General features: G+C 52.9%; 1 protein-coding gene across 8 annotated transcripts in view; it reads right to left on the bottom strand.

Annotated features, from left to right (window-relative positions):
* The window catches only part of LIPE (lipase E, hormone sensitive type), a 414,723-nt gene that overhangs the window by 29,510 nt on the left and 359,164 nt on the right, over positions 1 to 26,049 (bottom strand). For 5 of the 8 annotated variants that reach the window (XM_085615566.1, XM_085615568.1, XM_085615567.1 and 2 more), the window contains 3 exons: positions 5,068 to 5,217; positions 4,699 to 4,797; positions 1,463 to 1,920 (listed from right to left, as the gene is read on the bottom strand). In XM_085615566.1, coding sequence (XP_085471692.1) covers positions 1,463 to 1,920; positions 4,699 to 4,797; positions 5,068 to 5,217 — 707 coding nt within the window. The remainder of the gene's footprint in view (positions 1 to 1,462; positions 1,921 to 4,698; positions 4,798 to 5,067; positions 5,218 to 26,049) is intronic. The other 3 variants (XM_085615569.1, XM_085615564.1, XM_085615565.1) reach the window with 1 other exon arrangement.

The following is a 26,049-nucleotide window of genomic DNA, read 5'->3' as shown; positions in this document are numbered from 1 at the left end:
CTGGAGAGGCCCTGGGAATGTGCAGGCTGGAGAGGCCCTGGGAATGTGCAGGCTGGAGAGGCCCTGGGAATGTGCAGGCTGGAGAGGCCCTGGGAATGTGCAGGCTGGAGAGGCCCTGGGAATGTGCTGGGAATGTGCAGGCTGGAGAGGCCCTGGGAATGTGCAGGCCGGAGAGGCCCTGGGAATGTGCAGGCTAGAGAGGCCCTGGGACTGTGCAGGCTGGAGAGAGGCCCTGGGAATGTGCAGGCTGGAGAGGCCCTGGGAATGTGCAGGCTGGAGAGGCCCTGGGAATGTGCAGGCTGGAGAGGCCCTGGGAATGTGCAGGCTGGAGAGGCCCTGTGAATGTGCAGGCTGGAGAGGCCCTGGGAATGTGCAGGCCGGAGAGGCCCTGGGAATGTGCAGGCTGGAGAGGCCCTGGGAATGTGCAGGCCGGAGAGGCCCTGGGAATGTGCAGGCTGTAGAGGCCCTGGGAATGTGCTGGGAATTTGCAGGCCGGAGAGGCCCTGGGAATGTGCAGGCTGGAGAGAGGCCCTGGGAATGTGCAGGCCGGAGAGGCCCTGGGAATGTGCAGGCTGGAGAGGCCCTGGGAATGTGCAGGCCGGAGAGGCCCTGGGAATGTGCAGGCCGGAGAGGCCCTGGGAATGTGCAGGCCGGAGAGGCCCTGGGAATGTGCAGGCTGGAGAGGCCCTGGGAATGTGCAGGCCAGAGAGGCCCTGGGAATGTGCAGGCTGGAGAGAGGCCCTTGGAATGTGCAGGCTGGAGATGCCCTGGGAATGTGCTGGGAATGTGCAGGCTGGAGAGGCCCTGGGAATGTGCAGGCCGGAGAGGCCCTGGGAATGTTCAGGCTAGAGAGGCCCTGGGAATGTGCAGGCTAGAGAGGCCCTGGGAATGTACAGGCTAGAGAGGCCCTGGGACTGTGCAGGCTGGAGAGATGCCCTGGGAATGTGCAGGCTGGAGAGGCCCTGGGAATGTGCAGGCTGGAGAGGCCCTGGGAATGTGCAGGCTGGAGAGGCCCTGGGAATGTGCAGGCTGGAGAGGCCCTGGGAATGTGCAGGCTGGAGAGGCCCTGGGAATGTGCAGGCCGGAGAGGCCCTGGGAATGTGTAGTGCTGGAGGGACCCTGGGAATGTGCAGGCTGGAGAGGCCCTGGGAATGTGCAGGCTGGAGATGCTCTGGGAATGTGCAGGCCGGAGAGGCCCTGGGAATGTGCAGGCTGGAGAGAGGCCCTAGGAATGTGCAGGCTGGAGAGGCCCTGGGAATGTGTAGGCCGGAGAGGCCCTGGGAATGTGCAGGCCGGAGAGGCCCTGGGAATGTGCAGGCCGGAGAGGCCCTGGGAATGTGCAGGCCGGAGAGGCCCTGGGAATGTGCAGGCTGGGGAGGCCCTGGGAATGTGCAGGCCGGAGAGGCCAGTGGTTTCTATCTGCTGCCCAATGTGTACCGGTCTGTGTCACTGAGGCACTTACCACGATATGGATGGGAGGTAATCCGCGGAGCATGGAGTCAGGGGCGAGCAGTGGCGACATGAAGGGGTTCTTGACAATAGGCGATGTCTGCAGTGTCATGTTGGCGATTCCATTGGTGGAACGCAGGGGCTGGAAGCCCTCCGGAAAGTCCAAGGCTCCTGTGTCCTCGAAGCCCTCTGTGGATGGAAAGGCCTCACTCTGTGTCTCCTCGTTCAGGAAGAAGCTGACATCTCTGTTCCCTGATCTGGTCGAAGGCCCCTGCTTGCCAGGACCCCCCGGCGCAAAATCGAGTAGGTGTCCAGCCTCTGTCTTCTCTGCATCGCTCTGAGCTGGGCTTCTTCTTGTGCTGGCGTGAGAGCTCAGGTCCTGGTACGTTTTGCTCTTCAGGGATCCTTTGGTGCGCAGGAAGGAGTCGTCGTTGAAGGCTGCTTCGGATACGCTTTTTCTCACTGTGTCTGCTGCATGAGTGAAGGGACGGTGACAGCCCAGAGAAGAAAAAGGAGAAAGAGATTGAAGGTCAATTCAAGAGGGGAGAGAAAAAACATAGATTCAAAAAGAGAACAGAAGGCTCCTAGATATTGCCAATTTCCAGGAATTGTACAAGAGGGAGATTCTAGTACCCAGGGCAAGGTGGTGACAGTGAGTCACCTCCACTGGCCACAACCTCAAGAATATTGTGCTTTTTAATTAACGCCCTATGACACACGAGGAGGAACACTTCACTACCCCCCAGTACCACATCTGCACCCTAAAACGTCATCTGTCTGAATGCTGAGATCATGTACATGCAACATTTGCCCCACAATCACAGATAAAGGTTGGCTCCACTTGACAGCAGTCGCTTCACAGAGGGAAACGGGGCACAGCAGAGGAGGGGTGCATTCTACAAAAGAGAAACACTGTGGAATAGATGCCCTCACTGGCAGCCAGCGCTGTGGTGCCACCAGGATTGTAGGTAGTCAAGGAGAGGAAGGGGAAGACCTTGCACAGAGATCAATCATGCACCAGAGCTCACTGTAAGCCAGATGGACAGAGGAAGCAACTTCACATCACAAGGGAAGGAAGCAAACAAACCCAGCAGAAAAACACTTGACTAACCCAAACAATGGCAGCCTCCTTCAGCCGAATGCCATAAACCTGCAGCCACTTAGAATCACTGCACCAGCAGCTGTCTGTTGGTCATATACAAACTATGGTATTCTAGGGTATTCCTAACAACTGGCCACAAAGAGTCTGCTAGTTTCGACTATTAAATCAAAAGCCCTAATGTTGGACCACAGCTGAGACTTCACCGTTTTGGATAACTACGCAGACAGTAATCTCAAAACTCGACACTACATTTTCTTGAATTGTGACGCAGCCAGCCATCGCCAATCACTATGTAGTAGGCTGTCGTAAATCACTATGCATTCCACCATCTTAAACCTGCGCCAGTCTTCCTGAAGTGCTGTGTTTCCATGAATCGCTACGTAGTCAGCCATCTTGGAATGATATTAATTGAAATGCTTTGTCGTTCTCCCACTGCACCAACAGCCATTGTGAATACCTACAGTTTCTTCCAATATGATTTCCTAAAGCTTGTCTTGAACCTCTCCGCAGTCTGTCTTTTGGGATCTCAACACAGTCCAACATCTCCAGTGCCTTCACAGTCCAACATCTCCAGTGCCTTCACAGTCCAACATCTCCAATGCCTTCACAGTCCAACATATCCAGTGCCTTCACAGTCCAACATCTCCAGTGCCTTCACAGTCCAACATCTCCAGTGCCTTCACAGTCCAACATCTGCAGTGCCTTCACAGTCCAACATTCCCAGTGCCTTCACAGTCCAACATCTCCAGTGCCTTCACAGTCCAACATCTCCAATGCCTTCACAGTCCAACATATCCAGTGCCTTCACAGTCCAACATCTCCAGTGCCTTCACAGTCCAACATCTCCAGTGCCTTCACAGTCCAACATCTGCAGTGCCTTCACAGTCCAACATTCCCAGTGCCTTCACAGTCCAACATCTCCAGTGCCTTCACAGTCCAACATCTCCAATGCCTTCACAGTCCAACATCTCCAATGTCTTCACAGTCCAACATCTGCAGTGCCTTCACAGTCCAACATCTGCAGTGCCTTCACAGTCCAACATCTCCAGTGCCTTCACAGTCCAACATCTCCAGTGCCTTCACAGTCCAACATCTCCAATGCCTTCACAGTCCAACATCTGCAGTGCCTTCACAGTCCAACATCTGCAGTGCCTTCACAGTCCAACATCTCCAGTGCCTTCACAGTCCAACATCTCCAGTGCCTTCACAGTCCAACATCCCCAGTGCCTTCACAGTCCAACATCCCCAGTGCCTTCACAGTCCAACATCTCCAATGCCTTCACAGTCCAACATCCACAGTTCCTTCACAGTCCAACATCTCCAATGCCTTCACAGTCCAACATCTCCAATGCCTTCACAGTCCAACATCTCCAGAGCCTTCACAGTCCAACATATCCAGTGCCTTCACAGTCCAACATCTCCAATGCCTTCACAGTCCAACATCTCCAATGCCTTCACAGTCCAACATCCCCAGTGCCTTCACAGTCCAACATCTCCAATGCCTTCACAGTCCAACATCTCCAATGCCTTCACAGTCCAACATCTCCAGAGCCTTCACAGTCCAACATCTCTCCAGTGCCTTCACAGTCCAACATCTCTCCAGTGCCTTCACAGTCCAACATCTCCAGTGCCTTCAAAGTCCAACATCTCTCCAGTGCCTTCACAGTCCAACATCTTGGATGCACAAACAGTGGACCCTCTTAGGTCTCTTATCCTTTTGCAAAGGATCCTGCATTAGTGCTTGGGAGTTGGCTACCTTCAAATCTTACTAACAATGTAAGTGTTCTTATGTTTCAGCCATCTCCATAGGCACATCCTATCCAGCTCCTAAGGTTATCATCCTTGACATTGCAGTTTCTAGTTCTAATAGAGAGAAGGCCAGTCATTCTACGGATTCGTAACCGGCCTATTTTCTGGGTTATCCCTATTCTTTCTCAGGTCTCACAAGCACTGGTATATCTGTTGCCACAAGCCCACTGGAATTTCCTAGTGATCAAGTCTTTTGTCAAGTACATTAATTTAACCCTTAGTAATGTCTCAGGCTGCCAGATTCAATATGGCAGCAGGGTCACGTGTTTTTCCATCTGTCTGTTGCTGAACAGGACCTTTTCATGCAGGGTTAGAGCTCAGACTTAGAGAGATCCTACCAGAAGCCAGTGGATTAGAGAGGCCAGGCCTTCCCATGCTCAGCACACACATCAGAAGGGCCAACGGTCGCCTGAGGCACTCCCACAGACGGGAGCCCGCTGCAGAGACAAGACTGAGGCTGAGACAGGAAATGCAACATGGAGGGGGAGGGGTCATGGATGAGGTGGAGGGAGGTGTCAGAAGAGAAGGGCGGAAGCCTGAGGCCGTCACAGAAATAAAGTAGGGAGATATAGCTAAACAGGGATTTGAGGAAGAATGGGTCCAAAGGGAAGGGAGATAGGTGCACAGGTGGGACTGGAATGTTGGAATGGAATGCACCAGATTCAAGAAATGAGAAAGAGGAGCGGGCATGGCAGTCCAAGGCTTACCTGTACCCTTCCCACTATCCAGGAATGAGCTGAGCCAGGCAGAAGCACTTGATCGAATGTCTCTGAAAAAGAGCGCAGTGTCTCGCTTTACAAGGCTCACAGTATTGAGTGTCTCTTCGCCCGCATCATCGGAGTGTATGGGATCCGTACCTAGGCAACAAGAAGGGAGTAACAAGGCTTAGCCCTATCAGATATGTAATCGAAGGCTCCCACACTGCATGCAATGAACAAGTTGATTCCCATTGGTACTGCTTTTCCTGGTGGATACTATATCTAACAGCAGCTTTCTCACCTTTAGAATACCATAGGTACCAGACTAGATCCGGGGAATTTCCGCTGTGTTCCCGCATGCCGATACGTGGCACATATAAGCTCCATTCCTGCACGCTGATGCCAGTTTCTTGTCTTTTCCCTTTGAGTACCCTCAGACACAGAGTGAAAAGCAATTGTTGGTGACAGTGTGCGGATTGATAACTTGGGGTCTTTTTAGATGACAGAGACAACTCTATAGAATGGGGGGAGGGAGGAGAGTGAGGAATCTTCGCTTTGTTAGAGCATCCACTGGAAAGAGTTTTACTGAAAGTATATTACCTGTTCGTTCGATGAACCCTACTAACTACAAATTCCTCACCTTTAGACTAGATACCGAAGTAACACCTCTTAGAGGTGAAAGGTCTGTGGAGTGGGCTCAGATCAAAATGTCTGAGAGGCAAGCAGGTGAAGTGTTCTTGCAGTTAGAGCCTGTCACGGCACTAATGCTTTGTAAATGTATGTACAGATGCCCATTTTGCTGCCTGGAAGATGTGAAGGAGGGGCATTTCCCCTGCCACTGCTATCATAGATGCTTTGGCCCTGTTGGAATGACCCTGAGGGGGCTGTCTCTTGGCCGGTGTGTAGTATATCTTCAAACATCAAAATACAACACAAAGGAGTAGCACTTTGTGTATGGCAGTGTAGAATGCAACTTTTGTATTATCGTCAATATATGTGAGAACAATTTGTAAAATATCTAAATCAAAGAGAATAATTGAATTAATGTTTTGATTATCAATACCCAAAAGACTAGATAAATCCAATGGGTGTGTAGAGTCCAATCAACTGAATAGTTTCATCTTATTCATTCAAATATTTAATTTTCAGTAATGCACTAGAGTTCCAATTTGTTGATCAAGGTACCACAGAAAGGTATATTTAAAACGTTCATTCTTTATCTCTTTCTTGAACACTGCGACATGGACACAGCCAACGCGTTTCATCCCTTAAACATTAGAACTTCTTCAGGGCTGTTAAAAACATATACACAATCACATAAGCCATGTACATTACACAAACAATGTGCTTATTGAGTATGAGTACTGTTCATACTGTATTTGAGCACAAATCCCTTTTCCACCGTCCATGAGTAAGCCTAGACTACTCATTGTTGCAATTTTTGAGAGACAAGTTTAGCAAATGAACAAGTCTCTTATCCAAATGGTGTGAAATAATCTTAAGGTTTGAAACCAAGGGTAAATATCAAAACTAGTTACTTACCTGTAAGAATAGTTTTGCAGCCTAGACTCTTCTAAGTATAAAGTATAAAGAAGCTTATTAAGCGCTCGAATGCCAGAGGCGTGTTGGCGCTTAAGTGTGAAAAAGAAGACGAAGGTGGAGGCTAGTAGCTACTAAAGATTGAACAGCCGGAACTTCAGGGCTTTCCTGAAAGAAGAGAAATTTGGCTGAAGACGTAAAGCAACAGGAAGTTTGTTCCATAGCTGAGCTGCACAATTAGAGAATAAGCGGCCGCCCCATCTGGCACGTCTATATCTGGAAGTGCAGATAAGGCCAAGATTGGCCGATCGTAAGTCTTGCGGGGGAACGTAGAGCCTGAACCTGTTTTGACAGTCCACAGAAACACCACCATAGCGAGCCTTGTGTACCAGGCAGAGTGCCTTAAACTCAATTCTCTGTTGAACAGGAAGCCAATGTAATGACCTTCTTGCGTAGGAAGTAGGGTGGCTCTTCGGAAACAACACGGACAACGGCGTTCTGCAAAGATTGAATTTTGCTAATCTGATACTCATCAATGCCCAGAAACATCGCATTACAGTAATCGAGTCTGGACATGAAAAGGGCAGCCATTACCGTCTTCTGGAGTGCCCTGGGCATGAAAGGGAAAATTTTGCGAAGGGTTTTGAGCAGAAAAAAAACAGGCTGAGGTTATACTGTTCACCTGAGCTGACATGTTGAGTTTGTTATCAAAGATCACTCTGAGATTTCTCACCTTTCCCACAGGTAGGGGACTTTCCCCCGCCTCTGGCGGCCGCCACCGGTTACTCCATATTGGTGGTCCATTCCCGAATTCGATAACTTCTGTTTTCTCTGTGTTAATTCTTAAAAAACTTTGGCTCATCCAGTCCATGATGTCCTTATATCCCATACTGTGCATATTCCGCCATCTAGTGGTTGGAGTCAGAAAGTGCTTTTTAGGTCTTGCCTACGCAGCGCGCATACGCTGATGGGCAAAAAGACCTTTTGCAATCGCTTCAGCTTTTCAGGCGAAAACATGCACGCGTTCCATTGCCTTCAATGGCAACGCGTGCACGTGTGGAGATTGCCTTGCGGGAGCGAACTTGACACCATATGTTTGTAATTAACTTACAAACACATGGTGCCCCTGGCTCGCTCCCGCAAGGGAAACGCTGTCGTACTCCCCCTACCTCTCCCTCTTTTAACGCGAGGCGCACGCGCGCTTGTGTTATCTTATTTTAGCTGTTCTGTGCAGTCCATGTTTTGCTGCTTTACAGTCGGTAACACTGAACTATTTATGAAGGCAACCGCCTCGACACATTGAGGAATTTCCAATTTCCAATTTCCCTGTCTCCACCAGTTAAAAAGAAATATTAGCGGAAGCCAATGGACGCTTTTCGACACACTGATGCATGAAAACACCAATGCAGCGGGACGCGCTTCTAGGAGCCACAATCCGAATGGTACTTCGGCTCTTAATAGATGTTAGAGACCTGCCTTCTGCTGCAAGACAGCCACCCACTCCATTTCAAATAGTGCGGTCTTTGTGCAGCTGTCGCGGGGGCACCTACCCAGCACACGAGCTTGACCTCTGACACCACTATCGCCCCAGTCTGATGACCGGTCCCGTGCCCCCCACCCTCCCATCCTCCTCTTCCTGCTTGCACACACTGTGCTCTTGAGGGCCTGAATTTCACAGGCCTTACTGTCAAGGCGAAGGCCAGGGGCCGCCGAAGCTCGAACTCAATAACTCCGATTCCGGAGTTTTACGCGTGGGTCTTGGCTTTCACTGGGGAGGGGGCGCTATGGAATTGTCTCATAGGGGGTAGGGCCGTGAGTCAGTCGGGGAAATTAATGCCATAGCCGAGCAGCAGCCATGGAGACATGCGCTACTGAGTTGCTGAGACATGGGGATGTAAAACTGCACCAGCATTTTCACCAAGATGGACACGTGCCTTTTTTAGGTCTCGCAGACCAAAGCTGCCGACTTTAGAGCTGGGTAACAACTTAATCACTTAATCTCCCGTGCCTACAAAAAAAACATTTGCAATGCTATAGTTTGAACTATTGGCATTGTAAATGACAATGCCTTTTATTTATGTTAGTTTTCAGAACTGAGAAATAAAAGGCATTGCCATTTTCAATGCCAATAGCTAATACTCTCGCAAATGCGCGACCTATTGCATTGCAAATGCTTGTTTTTCTCTGTTGGGAGGTTGTGAAACCTGATCCCCCTGGTCAGGCTACAACCCCATTAGTGTGTGTGCAAGCTCTCGGATTATTTTTTTCCCTTGTTAGGTCTCGCCTGGACAGCGCATGCGCTGTCGCAAGACCTATAGTAAACACAAATATGGAGGGTGATTTCTCCTGTCGCTTGCCATTGGTTGATTCTGGCATAGGTCATCTTATCTGGCTTTATGGTTGGCTTTTGATCCCATATGTCACTTCCGTTTTGCAGGAAGCAGCAACGACCAACTGCAGTCTAGTTCCGCTGCTGGCTGTTATATATTCATTTACGGACTACTTGTTTAATCTCTGGTCCTTGCTTGTTCTAAACACCTGCTCTTCGCTCCCTCTCGGGCTGCAGCTGCCCCCTCCTCCCTTCTGCTTGATGGGCTCTTTTCTTCTTGGAGCCTGCACGGCGCTGCCGATTCCCCTCCCCTTGTTTTTATTTACAAGCACTACACTTTGAAACTTTACTACCTAAGCGGAAAGGAAGAATTCGGCGTGTTGGTGTAATAAATATTGTAGCGACAAGGTACACGAATATGGTCCAAAATGTAATTTATTTCCTCGAATGTACAACCCAAATGTGATCTCATGGCCAGAGCTGCCGACTTTGCTGCCAGTAAACTAGGTTCGAGCCCCCATCTCCCCGTGTCAACCAAAAAATGAATGTGTCCTTGTGCAACATAACACTCCCTGATGAGGTACACGAATATGGTCACCAAATGTACTTTAATTCCTCGAGTGCACAACTAGGGGTAACACGATCCTGCCAGTCAGCAACTGCTACAGAACAGTAATAAAGGAGGGTAGTAGTGTTCCCAAATGGGAAAAGACCTGCACATCAAAACAAACACTAGTACATAGGTGAAAGTTAAATGGCGTGAAACAATGAAAATGTACAGTCGTGATAAACTAGGGTGCTAATTTAGCTACAGGCACCCACTACCCAGGGGTACCTAGCAGGCAGATATAAGAATCTGGCCATATAACTTACAGAATAGAGCTAATACAGCACAACCATGGAAAGTACAAAGAAGGTCCAACTGAATAACCACTTGTAAAAACAAAAAACTGCGTTATTCAGAGTAGAATAGACATATATATATATCCAAAGATCATCTGCGAAAATCCACAGTTCAAACTAAAGAGATGAAAGGTCCACGTGATTTGGATGTAGAGTATTCCTTTTTTTGATAGCTGAATCAAAGTCCACAGCGAACACAGCCAACACGTGTTTCGTCAGTACTTATTGGTACTAGAGACTTTCTCAAGGCTAAATATGTAAGCAAGGGCGAGGAGATCCAGTATATAAGTAAGTATGTAGCACAACGAACGAGGCTTCAGTGCTAAGCCTATATAGGTGTAACAGAGGCTAAGTCTATGTAGTAGTAGGTCTATCTGGTAGTCGGTCTATATAGGCGTCCTCGAAATTCTGCGCGCTTGATAACGCTGCCTCTTACTGGGCAGCGTTATCAAGCGCGCAGAATTTCGAGGACGCCTTTTTGTTGTCGAGTGATGGCACCGCCCTATTCGGGCATCATATATAGACCGACTACCAGATAGACCTACTACTACATAGACTTAGCCTCTGTTACACCTATATAGGCTTAGCACTGAAGCCTCGTTCGTTGTGCTACATACTTACTTATATACTGGATCTCCTCGCCCTTGCTTACATATTTAGCCTTGAGAAAGTCTCTAGTACCAATAAGTACTGACGAAACACGTGTTGGCTGTGTTCGCTGTGGACTTTGATTCAGCTATCAAAAAAAGGAATACTCTACATCCAAATCACGTGGACCTTTCATCTCTTTAGTTTGAACTGTGGATTTACGCAGATGATCTTTGGATATATATATATGTTTATTCTACTCTGAATAACGCAGTTTTTTGTGGTTATTCAGTTGGACCTTCTTTGTACTTTCCATGGTTGTGCTGTATTAGCTCTATTCTGTAAGCAACTGCTACAGGACAGGAACACAGGTACAAATAATAACACTCACCGAGCCCACAACACACCCCAACACGAGCCCACAGCAGATGTTTAGAATTAAACACGAGGGCTAAGTGACATATTAGCATTGAGTATGGTTTTCTTTTTTCCTACTAGTCTTGTTTGGGGTAATTACCTTTATTTTGGATTAAAAAACAAAAACGCAAAAACAGAATTTCTTTTTTTTTACAATATCAATGATTCATTGGGCGCCGCATGCTGTTCACGGGCCGCTTCAGTCGGCCACATCAAAAGCCCAGAAAGACGGACTGCTGGGAACCGGAAGAGAACTGAGGGATCGTTCGTATAGGGTATCCGAGGCCCGGAAAGGTTTGAGGAGACCAGAGAGATGGGCAAGACGTGCAGAAGAGAAAGGTGGAGGGCAGCCCTTCGCCAAAGCCTAGAGAAACTGACAGAAACAGCACACGCTCAAAGAACTCGAGGGAGGCCAAGAAACTGCACTCCGGGACCTGTGGGCATACAGCAGCACAACCTATCACAAATCAGCAAAAAGAGCTCAGTACAAGTGGCATCATACACCACAAACAGCACTACAGACAACAGGCAACGGACTGTTCTTTACTCTTTCAATCACATTATCAAAGAGTACAGCCAATCACAGAGCGTAAACAGCACTACACATTATACTATTAGATACGACATATAGTTCACTCTAACAGTATGGTGCACAATTCAACATGACACGAGCAGTAATAGTATTGTGCATCACACAGCTCAAACAGCACTGTCCAACACAGCACCAAAATCACAGCCCGACGCAGGACACACTGCACTGTGCATCCCTCTACGAACACGAGAGTGCACCCACTGCACAATGCACAGACAGAACTGAACATCAGACAGCGCAGGCTAGGATCACACCATCCATCACAGGCACCACGGTGCACTGGACGACACAAGCAACAAAGTGTGTCACACCATAAGTGAAGTTGCACACGCACCACTCAGCACCATCCACCACAAATCACCAACAAAACCGTGCATCCCGAGTAAAAAACAACATAGCACATGTCAGAGCATAAGCAGCACCCCCCCATGAAACATTCCAGACAACGGCACCCCGAAGTGCAAGGAGCACGGGGCGTGCGAATCCTACAACCGTGCCAGTCACACTGCACTCATCACTTACAAGCAGAACTGTCTAGCACACAGAACACGAAGCATCACACAATACAAACCACTCTGCGTCTTATTACACAGGACATCACAGAGCACAGACAGCATTATGCATCACACTACACAAGTCACATCGAGTGCCACAAATCACGCATCACATTATTCATCACAAGCAGCGTAGGCATCGGCCAGATCAAGCAACAGGAGGATGAGAGGTATGTGCTTGCTGTGGGTAACGAAAGTAGACAAAGGGCACTCTAAATCTAAACAGCAGCCTGCTGGTGAGTGGCTGCCAGCTGGGAGCGCATGCACACCTGGGTAGATAGGTTGCCGCATGGCTACAGGAAAGGGGAGAACACCCGCTGCTAACATTCTGGGTCTCAGTTGCAAAAGGTAGACACAGCCCCTGACTCGGAACTTGCTGGAGCTGCATGATTAGGGTGACAGGAAAGCAAGCGCAGGCAACCTGCTGCATGAATGACAGGAGGGCGAAGCAGGCAGCCGGGCTGCAGGAGATGGGCAGCTGGGGTTGCAGTAAGCGCTAGCCTTTTGGCAGGGGGTCCTGAGACCGTTACATGAGAGCAGCCTGCGCTGCAGATGGGCAGCTGGGGTTGCAGTAAGCGCTAGCCTTCTGGCAGGGGTCCTGAGACGGTTACATGAGAGCAGCCTGCGCTGCAGATGGGCAGCTGGGGTTGCAGTAAGCGCTAGCCTTCTGGCAGGGGGTCCTGAGACGGTTACATGAGAGCAGCCTGCGCTGCAGGAGATGGGCAGCTGGGGTTGCAGTAAGCGCTAGCCTTCTGGCAGGGGGTCCTGAGACGGTTACATGAGAGCAGCCTGCGCTGCAGATGGGCAGCTGGGGTTGCAGTAAGCGCTAGCCTTCTGGCAGGGGGTCCTGAGACGGTTACATGAGAGCAGCCTGCGCTGCAGGAGATGGGCAGCTGGGGTTGCAGTAAGCGCTGGCCTTCTGGCAGGGGGTCCTGAGAAGGTTACATGAGAGCAGCCTGCGCTGCAGGAGATGGGCAGCTGGGGTTGCAGTAAGCGCTAGCCTTCTGGCAGGGGGTCCTGAGACAGTTACATGAGACCAGCCTGCGCTGCAGATGGGCAGCTGGGGTTGCAGTAAGCGCTAGCCTTCTGGCAGGGGGTCCTGAGACAGTTACATGAGAGCAGCCTGCGCTGCAGATGGGCAGCTGGGGTTGCAGTAAGCGCTAGCCTTCTGGCAGGGGGTCCTGAGACGGTTACATGAGAGCAGCCTGCGCTGCAGGAGATGGGCAGCTGGGGTTGCAGTAAGCGCTAGCCTTCTGGCAGGGGGTCCTGAGACAGTTACATGAGAGCAGCCTGCGCTGCAGATGGGCAGCTGGGGTTGCAGTAAGCGCTAGCCTTCTGGCAGGGGGTCCTGAGACGGTTACATGAGAGCAGCCTGCGCTGCAGGAGATGGGCAGCTGGAGTTGCAGTAAGCGCTAGCCTTCTGGCAGGGAGTCCTGAGACGGTTACATGAGAGCAGCCTGCACTGCAGATGGGCAGCTGGGGTTGCAGTAAGCGCTAGCCTTCTGGCAGGGAGTCCTGACACGGTTACATGAGAGCAGCCTGCGCTGCAGATGGGCAGCTGGGGTTGCAGTAAGCGCTAGCCTTCTGGCAGGGGGTCCTGAGACGGTTACATGAGAGCAGCCTGCGCTGCAGGAGATGGGCAGCTGGGGTTGCAGTAAGCGCTAGCCTTCTGGCAGGGGGTCCTGAGACCGTTACATGAGAGCAGCCTGCGCTGCAGGAGATGGGCAGCTGGGGTTGCAGTGAGCGCTAGCCTTCTGGCAGGGGGTCCTGAGACCGTTACATGAGAGCAGCCTGCGCTGCAGGAGATGGGCAGCTGGGGTTGCAGTAAGCGCTAGCCTTCTGGCAGGGAGTCCTGAGACGGTTACATGAGAGCAGCCTGCACTGCAGATGGGCAGCTGGGGTTGCAGTAAGCGCTAGCCTTCTGGCAGGGAGTCCTGACACGGTTACATGAGAGCAGCCTGCGCTGCAGATGGGCAGCTGGGGTTGCAGTAAGCGCTAGCCTTCTGGCAGGGGGTCCTGAGACGGTTACATGAGAGCAGCCTGCGCTGCAGGAGATGGGCAGCTGGGGTTGCAGTAAGCGCTAGCCTTCTGGCAGGGGGTCCTGAGACCGTTACATGAGAGCAGCCTGCGCTGCAGGAGATGGGCAGCTGGGGTTGCAGTGAGCGCTAGCCTTCTGGCAGGGGGTCCTGAGACCGTTACATGAGAGCAGCCTGCGCTGCAGGAGATGGGAAGCTGGGGTTGCAGTAAGCGCTAGATTTCTGGCAGGGGGTCCTGAGACGGTTACATGAGAGCAGCCTGCGCTGCAGATGGGCAGCTGGGGTTGCAGTAAGCGCTAGCCTTCTGGCAGGGGATCCTGAGACGGTTACATGAGAGCAGCCTGCGCTGCAGATCGGCAGCTGGGGTTGCAGTAAGCGCTAGCCTTCTGGCAGGGGGTCCTGAGACCGTTACATGAGAGCAGCCTGCGCTGCAGGAGATGGGCAGCTGGGGTTGCAGTGAGCGCTAGCCTTCTGGCAGGGGGTCCTGAGACCGTTACATGAGAGCAGCCTGCGCTGCAGGAGATGGGAAGCTGGGGTTGCAGTAAGCGCTAGATTTCTGGCAGGGGGTCCTGAGACGGTTACATGAGAGCAGCCTGCGCTGCAGATGGGCAGCTGGGGTTGCAGTAAGCGCTAGCCTTCTGGCAGGGGGTCCTGAGACCGTTACATGAGAGCAGCCTGCGCTGCAGGAGATGGGCAGCTGGGGTTGCAGTAAGCGCTAGCCTTCTGGCAGGGAGTCCTGAGACGGTTACATGAGAGCAGCCTGCACTGCAGATGGGCAGCTGGGGTTGCAGTAAGCGCTAGCCTTCTGGCAGGGAGTCCTGACACGGTTACATGAGAGCAGCCTGCGCTGCAGATGGGCAGCTGGGGTTGCAGTAAGCGCTAGCCTTCTGGCAGGGGGTCCTGAGACGGTTACATGAGAGCAGCCTGCGCTGCAGGAGATGGGCAGCTGGGGTTGCAGTAAGCGCTAGCCTTCTGGAGGGGTCCTGAGACCGTTACATGAGAGCAGCCTGCGCTGCAGATGGGCAGCTGGTGTTGCAGTAAGCGCTAGCCTTTTGGCAGGGGGTCCTGAGACGGTTACATGAGAGCAGCCTGCGCTGCAGATGGGCAGCTGGGGTTGCAGTGAGCGCTAGCCTTCTGGCAGGGGGTCCTGAGACGGTTACATGAGAGCAGCCTGCGCTGCAGATGGGCAGCTGGGGTTGCAGTAAGCGCTAGCCTTCTTGCAGGGGGTCCTGAGACGGTTACATGAGAGCAGCCTGCGCTGCAGGAGATGGGCAGCTGGGGTTGCAGTAAGCGCTAGCCTTCTGGCAGGGGGTCCTGAGACGGTTATATGAGAGCAGCTTGCACTGCAGATGGGCAGCTGGGGTTGCAGTAAGCGCTAGCCTTCTGGCAGGGAGTCCTGACAAGGTTACATGAGAGCAGCCTGCACTGCAGATGGGCAGCTGGGGTTGCAGTAAGCGCTAGCCTTCTGGCAGGGGGTCCTGAGACGGTTACATGAGAGCAGCTTGCACTGCAGATGGGCAGCTGGGGTTGCAGTAAGCGCTAGCCTTCTGGCAGGGGGTCCTGAGACGGTTACATGAGAGCAGCTTGCACTGCAGATGGGCAGCTGGGGTTGCAGTAAGCGCTAGCCTTCTGGCAGGGAGTCCTGAGACGGTTACATGAGAGCAGCCTGCACTGCAGATGGGCAGCTGGGGTTGCAGTAAGCGCTAGCCTTCTGGCAGGGAGTCCTGAGACGGTTACATGAGAGCAGCCTGCACTGCAGATGGGCAGCTGGGGTTGCAGTAAGCGCTAGCCTTCTGGCAGGGAGTCCTGACACGGTTACATGAGAGCAGCCTGCGCTGCAGATGGGCAGCTGGGGTTGCAGTAAGCGCTAGCCTTCTGGCAGGGGGTCCTGAGACGGTTACATGAGAGCAGCCTGCACTGCAGATGGGCAGCTGGGGTTGCAGTAAGCGCTAGCCTTCTGGCAGGGGGTCCTGAGACGGTTACATGAGAGCAGCCTGCGCTGCAGGAGATGGGCAGCTGGGGTTGCAGTAAGCGCTAGCCTTCTGGCAGGGGGTCCTGAGACCGTTACATGAGAGCAGCCTGCGCTGCAGATCGGCAGCTGGGGTTGCAGTAAGCGCTAGCCTTCTGGCAGGGGGTCCTGAGACCGTTACATGAGAGCAGCCTGCACTGCAGGAGATGGGCAGCTGGGGTTGCAGTAAGCGCTAGCCTTCTGGCAGGGGTCCTGAGACCGTTACATGAGAGCAGCCTGCGCTGCAGGAGATGGGCAGCTGGGGTTGCAGTAAGCGCTAGCCTTCTGGCAGGGGGTCCAGAGACCGTTACATGAGAGCAGCCTGCACTGCAGGAGATGGGCAGCTGGGGTTGCAGTAAGCGCTAGCCTTCTGGCAGGGGGTCCTGAGACGGTTACATGAGAGCAGCCTGCGCTGCAGATGGGCAGCTGGGGTTGCAGTGAGCGCTAGCCTTCTGGCAGGGGGTCCTGAGACGGTTACATGAGAGCAGCCTGCGCTGCAGGAGATGGGCAGCTGGGGTTGCAGTAAGCGCTAGCCTTCTGGCAGGGAGTCCTGAGACGGTTACATGAGAGCAGCGTGCACTGCAGATGGGCAGCTGGGGTTGCAGTAAGCGCTAGCCTTCTGGCAGGGAGTCCTGACACGGTTACATTAGAGCAGCCTGCGCTGCAGATGGGCAGCTGGGGTTGCAGTAAGCGCTAGCCTTCTGGCAGGGGGTCCTGAGACGGTTACATGAGAGCAGCCTGCGCTGCAGGAGATGGGCAGCTGGGGTTGCAGTAAGCGCTAGCCTTCTGGCAGGGAGTCCTGAGACGGTTACATGAGAGCAGCCTGCACTGCAGATGGGCAGCTGGGGTTGCAGTAAGCGCTAGCCTTCTGGCAGGGAGTCCTGACACGGTTACATGAGAGCAGCCTGCGCTGCAGATGGGCAGCTGGGGTTGCAGTAAGCGCTAGCCTTCTGGCAGGGGGTCCTGAGACGGTTACATGAGAGCAGCCTGCGCTGCAGGAGATGGGCAGCTGGGGTTGCAGTAAGCGCTAGCCTTCTGGCAGGGGGTCCTGAGACCGTTACATGAGAGCAGCCTGCGCTGCAGGAGATGGGCAGCTGGGGTTGCAGTGAGCGCTAGCCTTCTGGCAGGGGGTCCTGAGACCGTTACATGAGAGCAGCCTGCGCTGCAGGAGATGGGCAGCTGGGGTTGCAGTAAGCGCTAGCCTTCTGGCAGGGAGTCCTGAGACGGTTACATGAGAGCAGCCTGCACTGCAGATGGGCAGCTGGGGTTGCAGTAAGCGCTAGCCTTCTGGCAGGGAGTCCTGACACGGTTACATGAGAGCAGCCTGCGCTGCAGATGGGCAGCTGGGGTTGCAGTAAGCGCTAGCCTTCTGGCAGGGGGTCCTGAGACGGTTACATGAGAGCAGCCTGCGCTGCAGGAGATGGGCAGCTGGGGTTGCAGTAAGCGCTAGCCTTCTGGCAGGGGGTCCTGAGACCGTTACATGAGAGCAGCCTGCGCTGCAGGAGATGGGCAGCTGGGGTTGCAGTGAGCGCTAGCCTTCTGGCAGGGGGTCCTGAGACCGTTACATGAGAGCAGCCTGCGCTGCAGGAGATGGGAAGCTGGGGTTGCAGTAAGCGCTAGATTTCTGGCAGGGGGTCCTGAGACGGTTACATGAGAGCAGCCTGCGCTGCAGATGGGCAGCTGGGGTTGCAGTAAGCGCTAGCCTTCTGGCAGGGGATCCTGAGACGGTTACATGAGAGCAGCCTGCGCTGCAGATCGGCAGCTGGGGTTGCAGTAAGCGCTAGCCTTCTGGCAGGGGGTCCTGAGACCGTTACATGAGAGCAGCCTGCGCTGCAGGAGATAGGCAGCTGGGGTTGCAGTGAGCGCTAGCCTTCTGGCAGGGGGTCCTGAGACCGTTACATGAGAGCAGCCTGCGCTGCAGGAGATGGGAAGCTGGGGTTGCAGTAAGCGCTAGATTTCTGGCAGGGGGTCCTGAGACGGTTACATGAGAGCAGCCTGCGCTGCAGATGGGCAGCTGGGGTTGCAGTAAGCGCTAGCCTTTTGGCAGGGGGTCCTGAGACCGTTACATGAGAGCAGCCTGCGCTGCAGATGGGCAGCTGGGGTTGCAGTAAGCGCTAGCCTTCTGGAGGGGTCCTGAGACCGTTACATGAGAGCAGCCTGCGCTGCAGATGGGCAGCTGGTGTTGCAGTAAGCGCTAGCCTTTTGGCAGGGGGTCCTGAGACGGTTACATGAGAGCAGCCTGCGCTGCAGATGGGCAGCTGGGGTTGCAGTGAGCGCTAGCCTTCTGGCAGGGGGTCCTGAGACGGTTACATGAGAGCAGCCTGCGCTGCAGATGGGCAGCTGGGGTTGCAGTAAGCGCTAGCCTTCTTGCAGGGGGTCCTGAGACGGTTATATGAGAGCAGCCTGCGCTGCAGGAGATGGGCAGCTGGGGTTGCAGTAAGCGCTAGCCTTCTGGCAGGGGGTCCTGAGACGGTTACATGAGAGCAGCTTGCACTGCAGATGGGCAGCTGGGGTTGCAGTAAGCGCTAGCCTTCTGGCAGGGAGTCCTGACACGGTTACATGAGAGCAGCCTGCACTGCAGATGGGCAGCTGGGGTTGCAGTAAGCGCTAGCCTTCTGGCAGGGGGTCCTGAGACCGTTACATGAGAGGAGCTTGCACTGCAGATGGGCAGCTGGGGTTGCAGTAAGCGCTAGCCTTCTGGCAGGGGGTCCTGAGACGGTTACATGAGAGCAGCTTGCACTGCAGATGGGCAGCTGGGGTTGCAGTAAGCGCTAGCCTTCTGGCAGGGAGTCCTGAGACGGTTACATGAGAGCAGCCTGCACTGCAGATGGGCAGCTGGGGTTGCAGTAAGCGCTAGCCTTCTGGCAGGGAGTCCTGAGACGGTTACATGAGAGCAGCCTGCACTGCAGATGGGCAGCTGGGGTTGCAGTAAGCGCTAGCCTTCTGGCAGGGAGTCCTGACACGGTTACATGAGAGCAGCCTGCGCTGCAGTAAGCGCTAGCCTTCTGGCAGGGGGTCCTGAGACGGTTACATGAGAGCAGCCTGCACTGCAGATGGGCAGCTGGGGTTGCAGTAAGCGCTAGCCTTCTGGCAGGGGGTCCTGAGACGGTTACATGAGAGCAGCCTGCGCTGCAGGAGATGGGCAGCTGGGGTTGCAGTAAGCGCTAGCCTTCTGGCAGGGGGTCCTGAGACCGTTACATGAGAGCAGCCTGCGCTGCAGATCGGCAGCTGGGGTTGCAGTAAGCGCTAGCCTTCTGGCAGGGGGTCCTGAGACCGTTACATGAGAGCAGCCTGCACTGCAGGAGATGGGCAGCTGGGGTTGCAGTAAGCGCTAGCCTTCTGGCAGGGGTCCTGAGACCGTTACATGAGAGCAGCCTGCGCTGCAGGAGATGGGCAGCTGGGGTTGCAGTAAGCGCTAGCCTTCTGGCAGGGGGTCCTGAGACCGTTACATGAGAGCAGCCTGCACTGCAGGAGATGGGCAGCTGGGGTTGCAGTAAGCGCTAGCCTTTTGGCAGGGGGTCCTGAGACCGTTACATGAGAGCAGCCTGCGCTGCAGATCGGCAACTGGGGTTGCAGTAAGCGCTAGCCTTCTGGCAGGGGGTCCTGAGACCGTTACATGAGAGCAGCCTGCACTGCAGGAGATGGGCAGCTGGGGTTGCAGTAAGCGCTAGCCTTCTGGCAGGGGTCCTGAGACCGTTACATGAGAGCAGCCTGCGCTGCAGGAGATGGGCAGCTGGGGTTGCAGTAAGCGCTAGCCTTCTGGCAGGGGGTCCTGAGACCGTTACATGAGAGCAGCCTGCACTGCAGGAGATGGGCAGCTGGGGTTGCAGTAAGCGCTAGCCTTCTGGCAGGGGGTCCTGAGACCGTTACATGAGAGCAGCCTGCGCTGCAGGAGATGGGCAGCTGGGGTTGCAGTGAGCGCTAGCCTTCTGGCAGGGGGTCCTGCGACCGTTACATGAGAGCAGCCTGCACTGCAGGAGATGGGCAGCTGGGGTTGCAGTAAGCGCTAGCCTTCTGGAGGGGGTCCTGAGACAGTTACATGAGAGCAGCCTGCGCTGCAGGAGATGGGCAGCTGGGGTTGCAGTAAGCGCTAGCCTTCTGGCAGGGGGTCCTGAGACCGTTACATGAGAGCAGCCTGCGCTGCAGGAGATGGGCAGCTGGGGTTGCAGTGAGCGCTAGCCTTCTGGCAGGGGGTCCTGCGACCGTTACATGAGAGCAGCCTGCACTGCAGGAGATGGGCAGCTGGGGTTGCAGTAAGCGCTAGCCTTCTGGAGGGGGTCCTGAGACAGTTACATGAGAGCAGCCTGCGCTGCAGGAGATGGGCAGCTGGGGTTGCAGTAAGCGCTAGCCTTCTGGCAGGGGGTCCTGAGACCGTTACATGAGAGCAGCCTGCGCTGCAGGAGATGGGCAGCTGGGGTTGCAGTAAGCGCTAGCCTTCTGGCAGGGGGTCCTGAGACGGTTACATGAGAGCAGCCTGCGCTGCAGGAGATGGGCAGCTGGGGTTGCAGTAAGCGCTAGCCTTCTGGCAGGGGGTCCTGAGACGGTTACATGAGAGCAGCCTGCGCTGCAGGAGATGGGCAGCTGGGGTTGCAGTAAGCGCTAGCCTTCTGGCAGGGGGTCCTGAGACGGTTACATGAGAGCAGCCTGCGCTGCAGGAGATGGGCAGCTGGGGTTGCAGTAAGCGCTAGCCTTCTGGCAGGGGGTCCTGAGACGGTTACATGAGAGCAGCCTGCGCTGCAGGAGATGGGCAGCTCGGGTTGCAGTAAGCGCTAGCCTTCTGGCAGGGGGTCCTGAGACCGTTACATGAGAGCAGCCTGCGCTGCAGGAGATGGGCAGCTGGGGTTGCAGTAAGCGCTAGCCTTCTGGCAGGGGGTCCTGAGACCGTTACATGAGAGCAGCCTGCGCTGCAGGAGATGGGCAGCTGGGGTTGCAGTAAGTGCTAGCCTTCTGGCAGGGGGTCCTGAGACCGTTACATGAGAGCAGCCTGCACTGCAGGAGATGGGCAGCTGGGGTTGCAGTAAGCGCTAGCCTTCTGGCAGGGGGTCCTGAGACCGTTACATGAGAGCAGCCTGCGCTGCAGGAGATGGGCAGCTGGGGTTGCAGTAAGCGCTAGCCTTCTGGCAGGGGGTCCTGAGACGGTTACATGAGAGCAGCCTGCGCTGCAGGAGATGGGCAGCTGGGGTTGCAGTAAGCGCTAGCCTTCTGGCAGGGGGTCCTGAGACGGTTACATGAGAGCAGCCTGCGCTGCAGGAGATGGGCAGCTGGGGTTGCAGTAAGCGCTAGCCTTCTGGCAGGGGGTCCTGAGACGGTTACATGAGAGCAGCCTGCGCTGCAGGAGATGGGCAGCTGGGGTTGCAGTAAGCGCTAGCCTTCTGGAGGGGTCCTGAGACCGTTACATGAGAGCAGCCTGCGCTGCAGGAGATGGGCAGCTGGGGTTGCAGTAAGCGCTAGCCTTCTGGCAGGGGGTCCTGAGACCGTTACATGAGAGCAGCCTGCGCTGCAGGAGATGGGCAGCTGGGGTTGCAGTGAGCGCTAGCCTTCTGGCAGGGGGTCCTGAGACGGTTACATGAGAGCAGCCTGCGCTGCAGGAGATGGGCAGCTGGGGTTGCAGTAAGCGCTAACCTTCTGGCAGGGGGTCCTGAGACCGTTACATGAGAGCAGCCTGCGCTGCAGGAGATGGGCAGCTGGGGTTGCAGTAAGCGCTAGCCTTCTGGCAGGGGGTCCTGAGACCGTTACATGAGAGCAGCCTGCGCTGCAGGAGATGGGCAGCTGGGGTTGCAGTAAGCGCTAGCCTTCTGGCAGGGGGTCCTGAGACCGTTACATGAGAGCAGCCTGCGCTGCAGATGGGCAGCTGGGGTTGCAGTAAGCGCTAGCCTTCTGGCAGGGGGTCCTGAGACCGTTACATGAGAGCAGCCTGCGCTGCAGGAGATGGGCAGCTGGGGTTGCAGTGAGCGCTAGCCTTCTGGCAGGGGGTCCTGAGACCGTTACATGAGAGCAGCCTGCGCTGCAGGAGATGGGAAGCTGGGGTTGCAGTAAGCGCTAGATTTCTGGCAGGGGGTCCTGAGACGGTTACATGAGAGCAGCCTGCGCTGCAGATGGGCAGCTGGGGTTGCAGTAAGCGCTAGCCTTTTGGCAGGGGGTCCTGAGACCGTTACATGAGAGCAGCCTGCGCTGCAGGAGATGGGCAGCTGGGGTTGCAGTGAGCGCTAGCCTTTTGGCAGGGGGTCCTGAGACCGTTACATGAGAGCAGCCTGCGCTGCAGGAGATGGGAAGCTGGGGTTGCAGTAAGCGCTAGATTTCTGGCAGGGGGTCCTGAGACGGTTACATGAGAGCAGCCTGCGCTGCAGATGGGCAGCTGGGGTTGCAGTAAGCGCTAGCCTTTTGGCAGGGGGTCCTGAGACCGTTACATGAGAGCAGCCTGCGCTGCAGATGGGCAGCTGGGGTTGCAGTAAGCGCTAGCCTTCTGGAGGGGTCCTGAGACCGTTACATGAGAGCAGCCTGCGCTGCAGATGGGCAGCTGGTGTTGCAGTAAGCGCTAGCCTTTTGGCAGGGGGTCCTGAGACGGTTACATGAGAGCAGCCTGCGCTGCAGATGGGCAGCTGGGGTTGCAGTGAGCGCTAGCCTTCTGGCAGGGGGTCCTGAGACGGTTACATGAGAGCAGCCTGCGCTGCAGATGGGCAGCTGGTGTTGCAGTAAGCGCTAGCCTTCTGGCAGGGGGTCCTGAGACGGTTACATGAGAGCAGCCTGCGCTGCAGATGGGCAGCTGGGGTTGCAGTAAGCGCTAGCCTTCTGGCAGGGGGTCCTGAGACGGTTACATGAGAGCAGCCTGCGCTGCAGGAGATGGGCAGCTGGGGTTGCAGTAAGCGCTAGCCTTCTGGCAGGGGGTCCTGAGACCGTTACATGAGAGCAGCCTGCGCTGCAGATGGTTAGCTATGGTCGAGGTCAGCTGGCATGCTAGAGGCAGACGGCTAGACTTGTAGTGATTTATTAGGATGAGCAGGGTCAGACGGGGACAGAAACTAGGCCCTGGCACCAAAATAGGTGGCCCTTATTAGCAAATCAGATAGCTAAAAAACTGGCCCCCATTTTCCAATCGAGGCAGTTTGTAACTTGTAAAGATACGTTGTGTTGGTGATCTGCGCTTGTTGCAGGCAAAGTTAATGGTAACATAGGGGGATCACCAGTAAAAGCCAACCGACCAGACCTTATAGCAGGTCCGCAAACAGCCAGAAAAACGGCCCACACACCGAGCTGTCAGACCAGCCCTTCTGGCATTGCCAGACTGCCCTATAGAACAGTCTGACCCTGGCATAGAGACAACCATGGTGGATGGGCAGAGGCTGGTGCAGATGGGCAGCTTGCAGCCGGTGGAGAGCTGTGTTGTTGCTCTGCTATGATTCTTGCTCAGAGGGTTCTTACCACTAGTGTGTCCCTGTCGTCTGTATTGGGTGGAAGCCAGAGCTTGTGGTGCTGCAGGCCGGCATTGGAGGAGACCAGTGACACCAGGGAGTCTGACTGCACATGGCCGCAGGAGCGAGCAGATATTAGGAGAGGAAATCTTGGCATTAAAAGTATCTTGAAGGCACATACTGCAGTACTGCACAGCAAATACCAGTGACCCCCGAGAGAGCTCAGAGGAGCAAAGCAAATGGCCTACTGGAGACAGACAGGTAAGCCATGTACCTACATAACCTTTTGAAGTTTAGGCCAATATGTACTGTACCCAATAGCTTTCTGTCTGCCAGAGTTGGATACTTATGGCCTGGAGAGCAGAGGATGAAGGTCATGTGGTGAAAAAGGCGCCATGTATTTTGGGGATCAAGAAAAATGAACTTGCATAGATGGAAGGAGACAGTGATAGGCAACTCCTGCACCTTAGGATCAGGAAACACTCAGTGCACTGATGTGTGGGTCAGAGGGTGACAGAAGGAGCAATGTGACATCTGGGCACAGTGCGACAAAGCAGCAGAGCCCAGCTGGTGAAAAGTGTTAGAAATTAGAAGTGTGTAGAAAACAGCTAACTTGTCTTTGGGTAGGAGAGCAATAACAAGCATTTGCAATGCAATAGAGTTTGAGCTATTGACATTGCAAATGGCAAGGCCTTTTATTTTTGTTTTCGTTTTCATAACATAAATAAAAGGCATGGTCATTTACAATACTAATAGCTTAAACTCGCGTAAATGCAAGACCTATTGCATTGCAAATGCTTGGTTGCCTTGTGATTGTGTCTGTTTGTTGAATAGTATAATATTGATTCTTTATAAAGCTGAGAGTGCAGGGACACTTGTTGACTTTTAACAGGTGATTTATTAATATATATAAATATATACTTATAGATTTATATATACATATATATATTTTAAGCTATACTTGTCTGTTTTAAAAACACATTGCTGTATATAGCTGAGTATGAAAAGCATAGTAACTTATGTGTTATGCGTTTTACAATTTTGTTATTTCATGGTTTGTTTATGAGCAATGTAGGTAGCTCCGTGTGACCTTTTCTAAAAAGGTCACCTGCTGTTATAATAGGACAGATGTAGCATATTTGCTATGGTTTACTTCTTTTATATTACAAATGTAATATTGAAAGAGGAGATTATAGCTTTATGCTATTTGTTAGCCCTTATAAGTACTTATGTACTATGTTTATTTAGGGACTATGTCTTGAGTCTCCTGTTTTTTTTTAATAATCATTTTATCCATTATTAATTTTTTCTCCCTCACAGGGGACGAGGGAGGGCCGTATGTGAGTCTTGGTGAAAAAGATGCTGTGTAGCGTCTGAAGATGTGTACTTGTATCTTGGGGGTCGTAAGTCTTTGTGTGTGAGACTCAATTCCTTATTAGCATATCCTGGGTGTGAGTAAAATTGTGTATATTGTTTTATGTGCAGCCCCCTTTTTGTTTTTTAAAAGGATGGGGTGTGAAGAACTTTATCCGGTTCCCACAGGGTTGTGAAGCATATTACTGGTGAATGGCGGAGAACATTTTGGTATGCTTTCCATATGTTGTGTGACTTGCTTCATAAAGAGACAATCAATGTGCTCTTTAGGATTAAACGGTGATTGGTTCAGGCATTACAAGAGGCATAATGCGATGTATGTCACCAGTAAAGGACGTGTACATATATATATATCTAATATATATATTTATATATAAATATATATACCTACTTATTAACGTTTTTCCCCTAAATATATGTATACATATATGTATACATCAACATATATTCATATAACTATCTATACATATTATGCATAAGTATGTACTTAAATATGTATAACTATCCCTTGATATTTTTCTTTATTGTGCGTTTATATTTGGGGATATATCCCAATATTTGACCTGTAATAGCTACATATTTGCTTGTTGGGTGTAGAATAGATATTAACCCATATGTAGTATTATCCTGCCTATTGAGGGGTAATTTTGAAAGGGATATGCACATGGCCTTATGTACTTGTGTACAGATAAACCTAGCCCATGTCTTTATGGGTGTGCGATGAACCGGATTCGTCTTTCACACAGTGTATCTGGGTGACATGATTTATTTTTGTATGAGAGGATTAATCTACAAAGGTCACCTACCATTGCAACCTTACAGCTTGCAGTGGCTCAGTAGGTAATGCTGCCATTGTGCGCGTATTAATACTTGTAGTCTGATGTTCTGTTATCCTACTGAATGTTACAAATGGTATGCAGAAAAAGACAGTTTTTAGCATAATTTGTTTATAAATTTGCTGTGGCTCATTGAACCAGTCGCCTGAGTGCATGCATTATTAGTTTTATGAAAGCCCTGTTTATTTATTGCATCAGGCGACCACGCTGCCCAGTGACTGTGCCAACTGCTGCACTTGCACATGTTAGTGTGTTTTTTAGACACAAGCACTGTTTCTCTTTGAAAGCTAAATACCCCTACATTAAATTATTTTCTGGGTGGGGGCTGTAGTAATTTAAAATTGTTGCAATTTTAATTCTTGTTATTGTGCTTTTAGGCACATGGGTTGTGGATGGTATAGGTTAT

The sequence above is a fragment of the Triturus cristatus genome, chromosome 7 (assembly GCF_964204655.1).
Source record: "Triturus cristatus chromosome 7, aTriCri1.1, whole genome shotgun sequence".
Taxonomy (NCBI): domain Eukaryota; kingdom Metazoa; phylum Chordata; class Amphibia; order Caudata; family Salamandridae; genus Triturus; species Triturus cristatus.
This window is presented reverse-complemented; position numbering and strand designations above follow the sequence as displayed.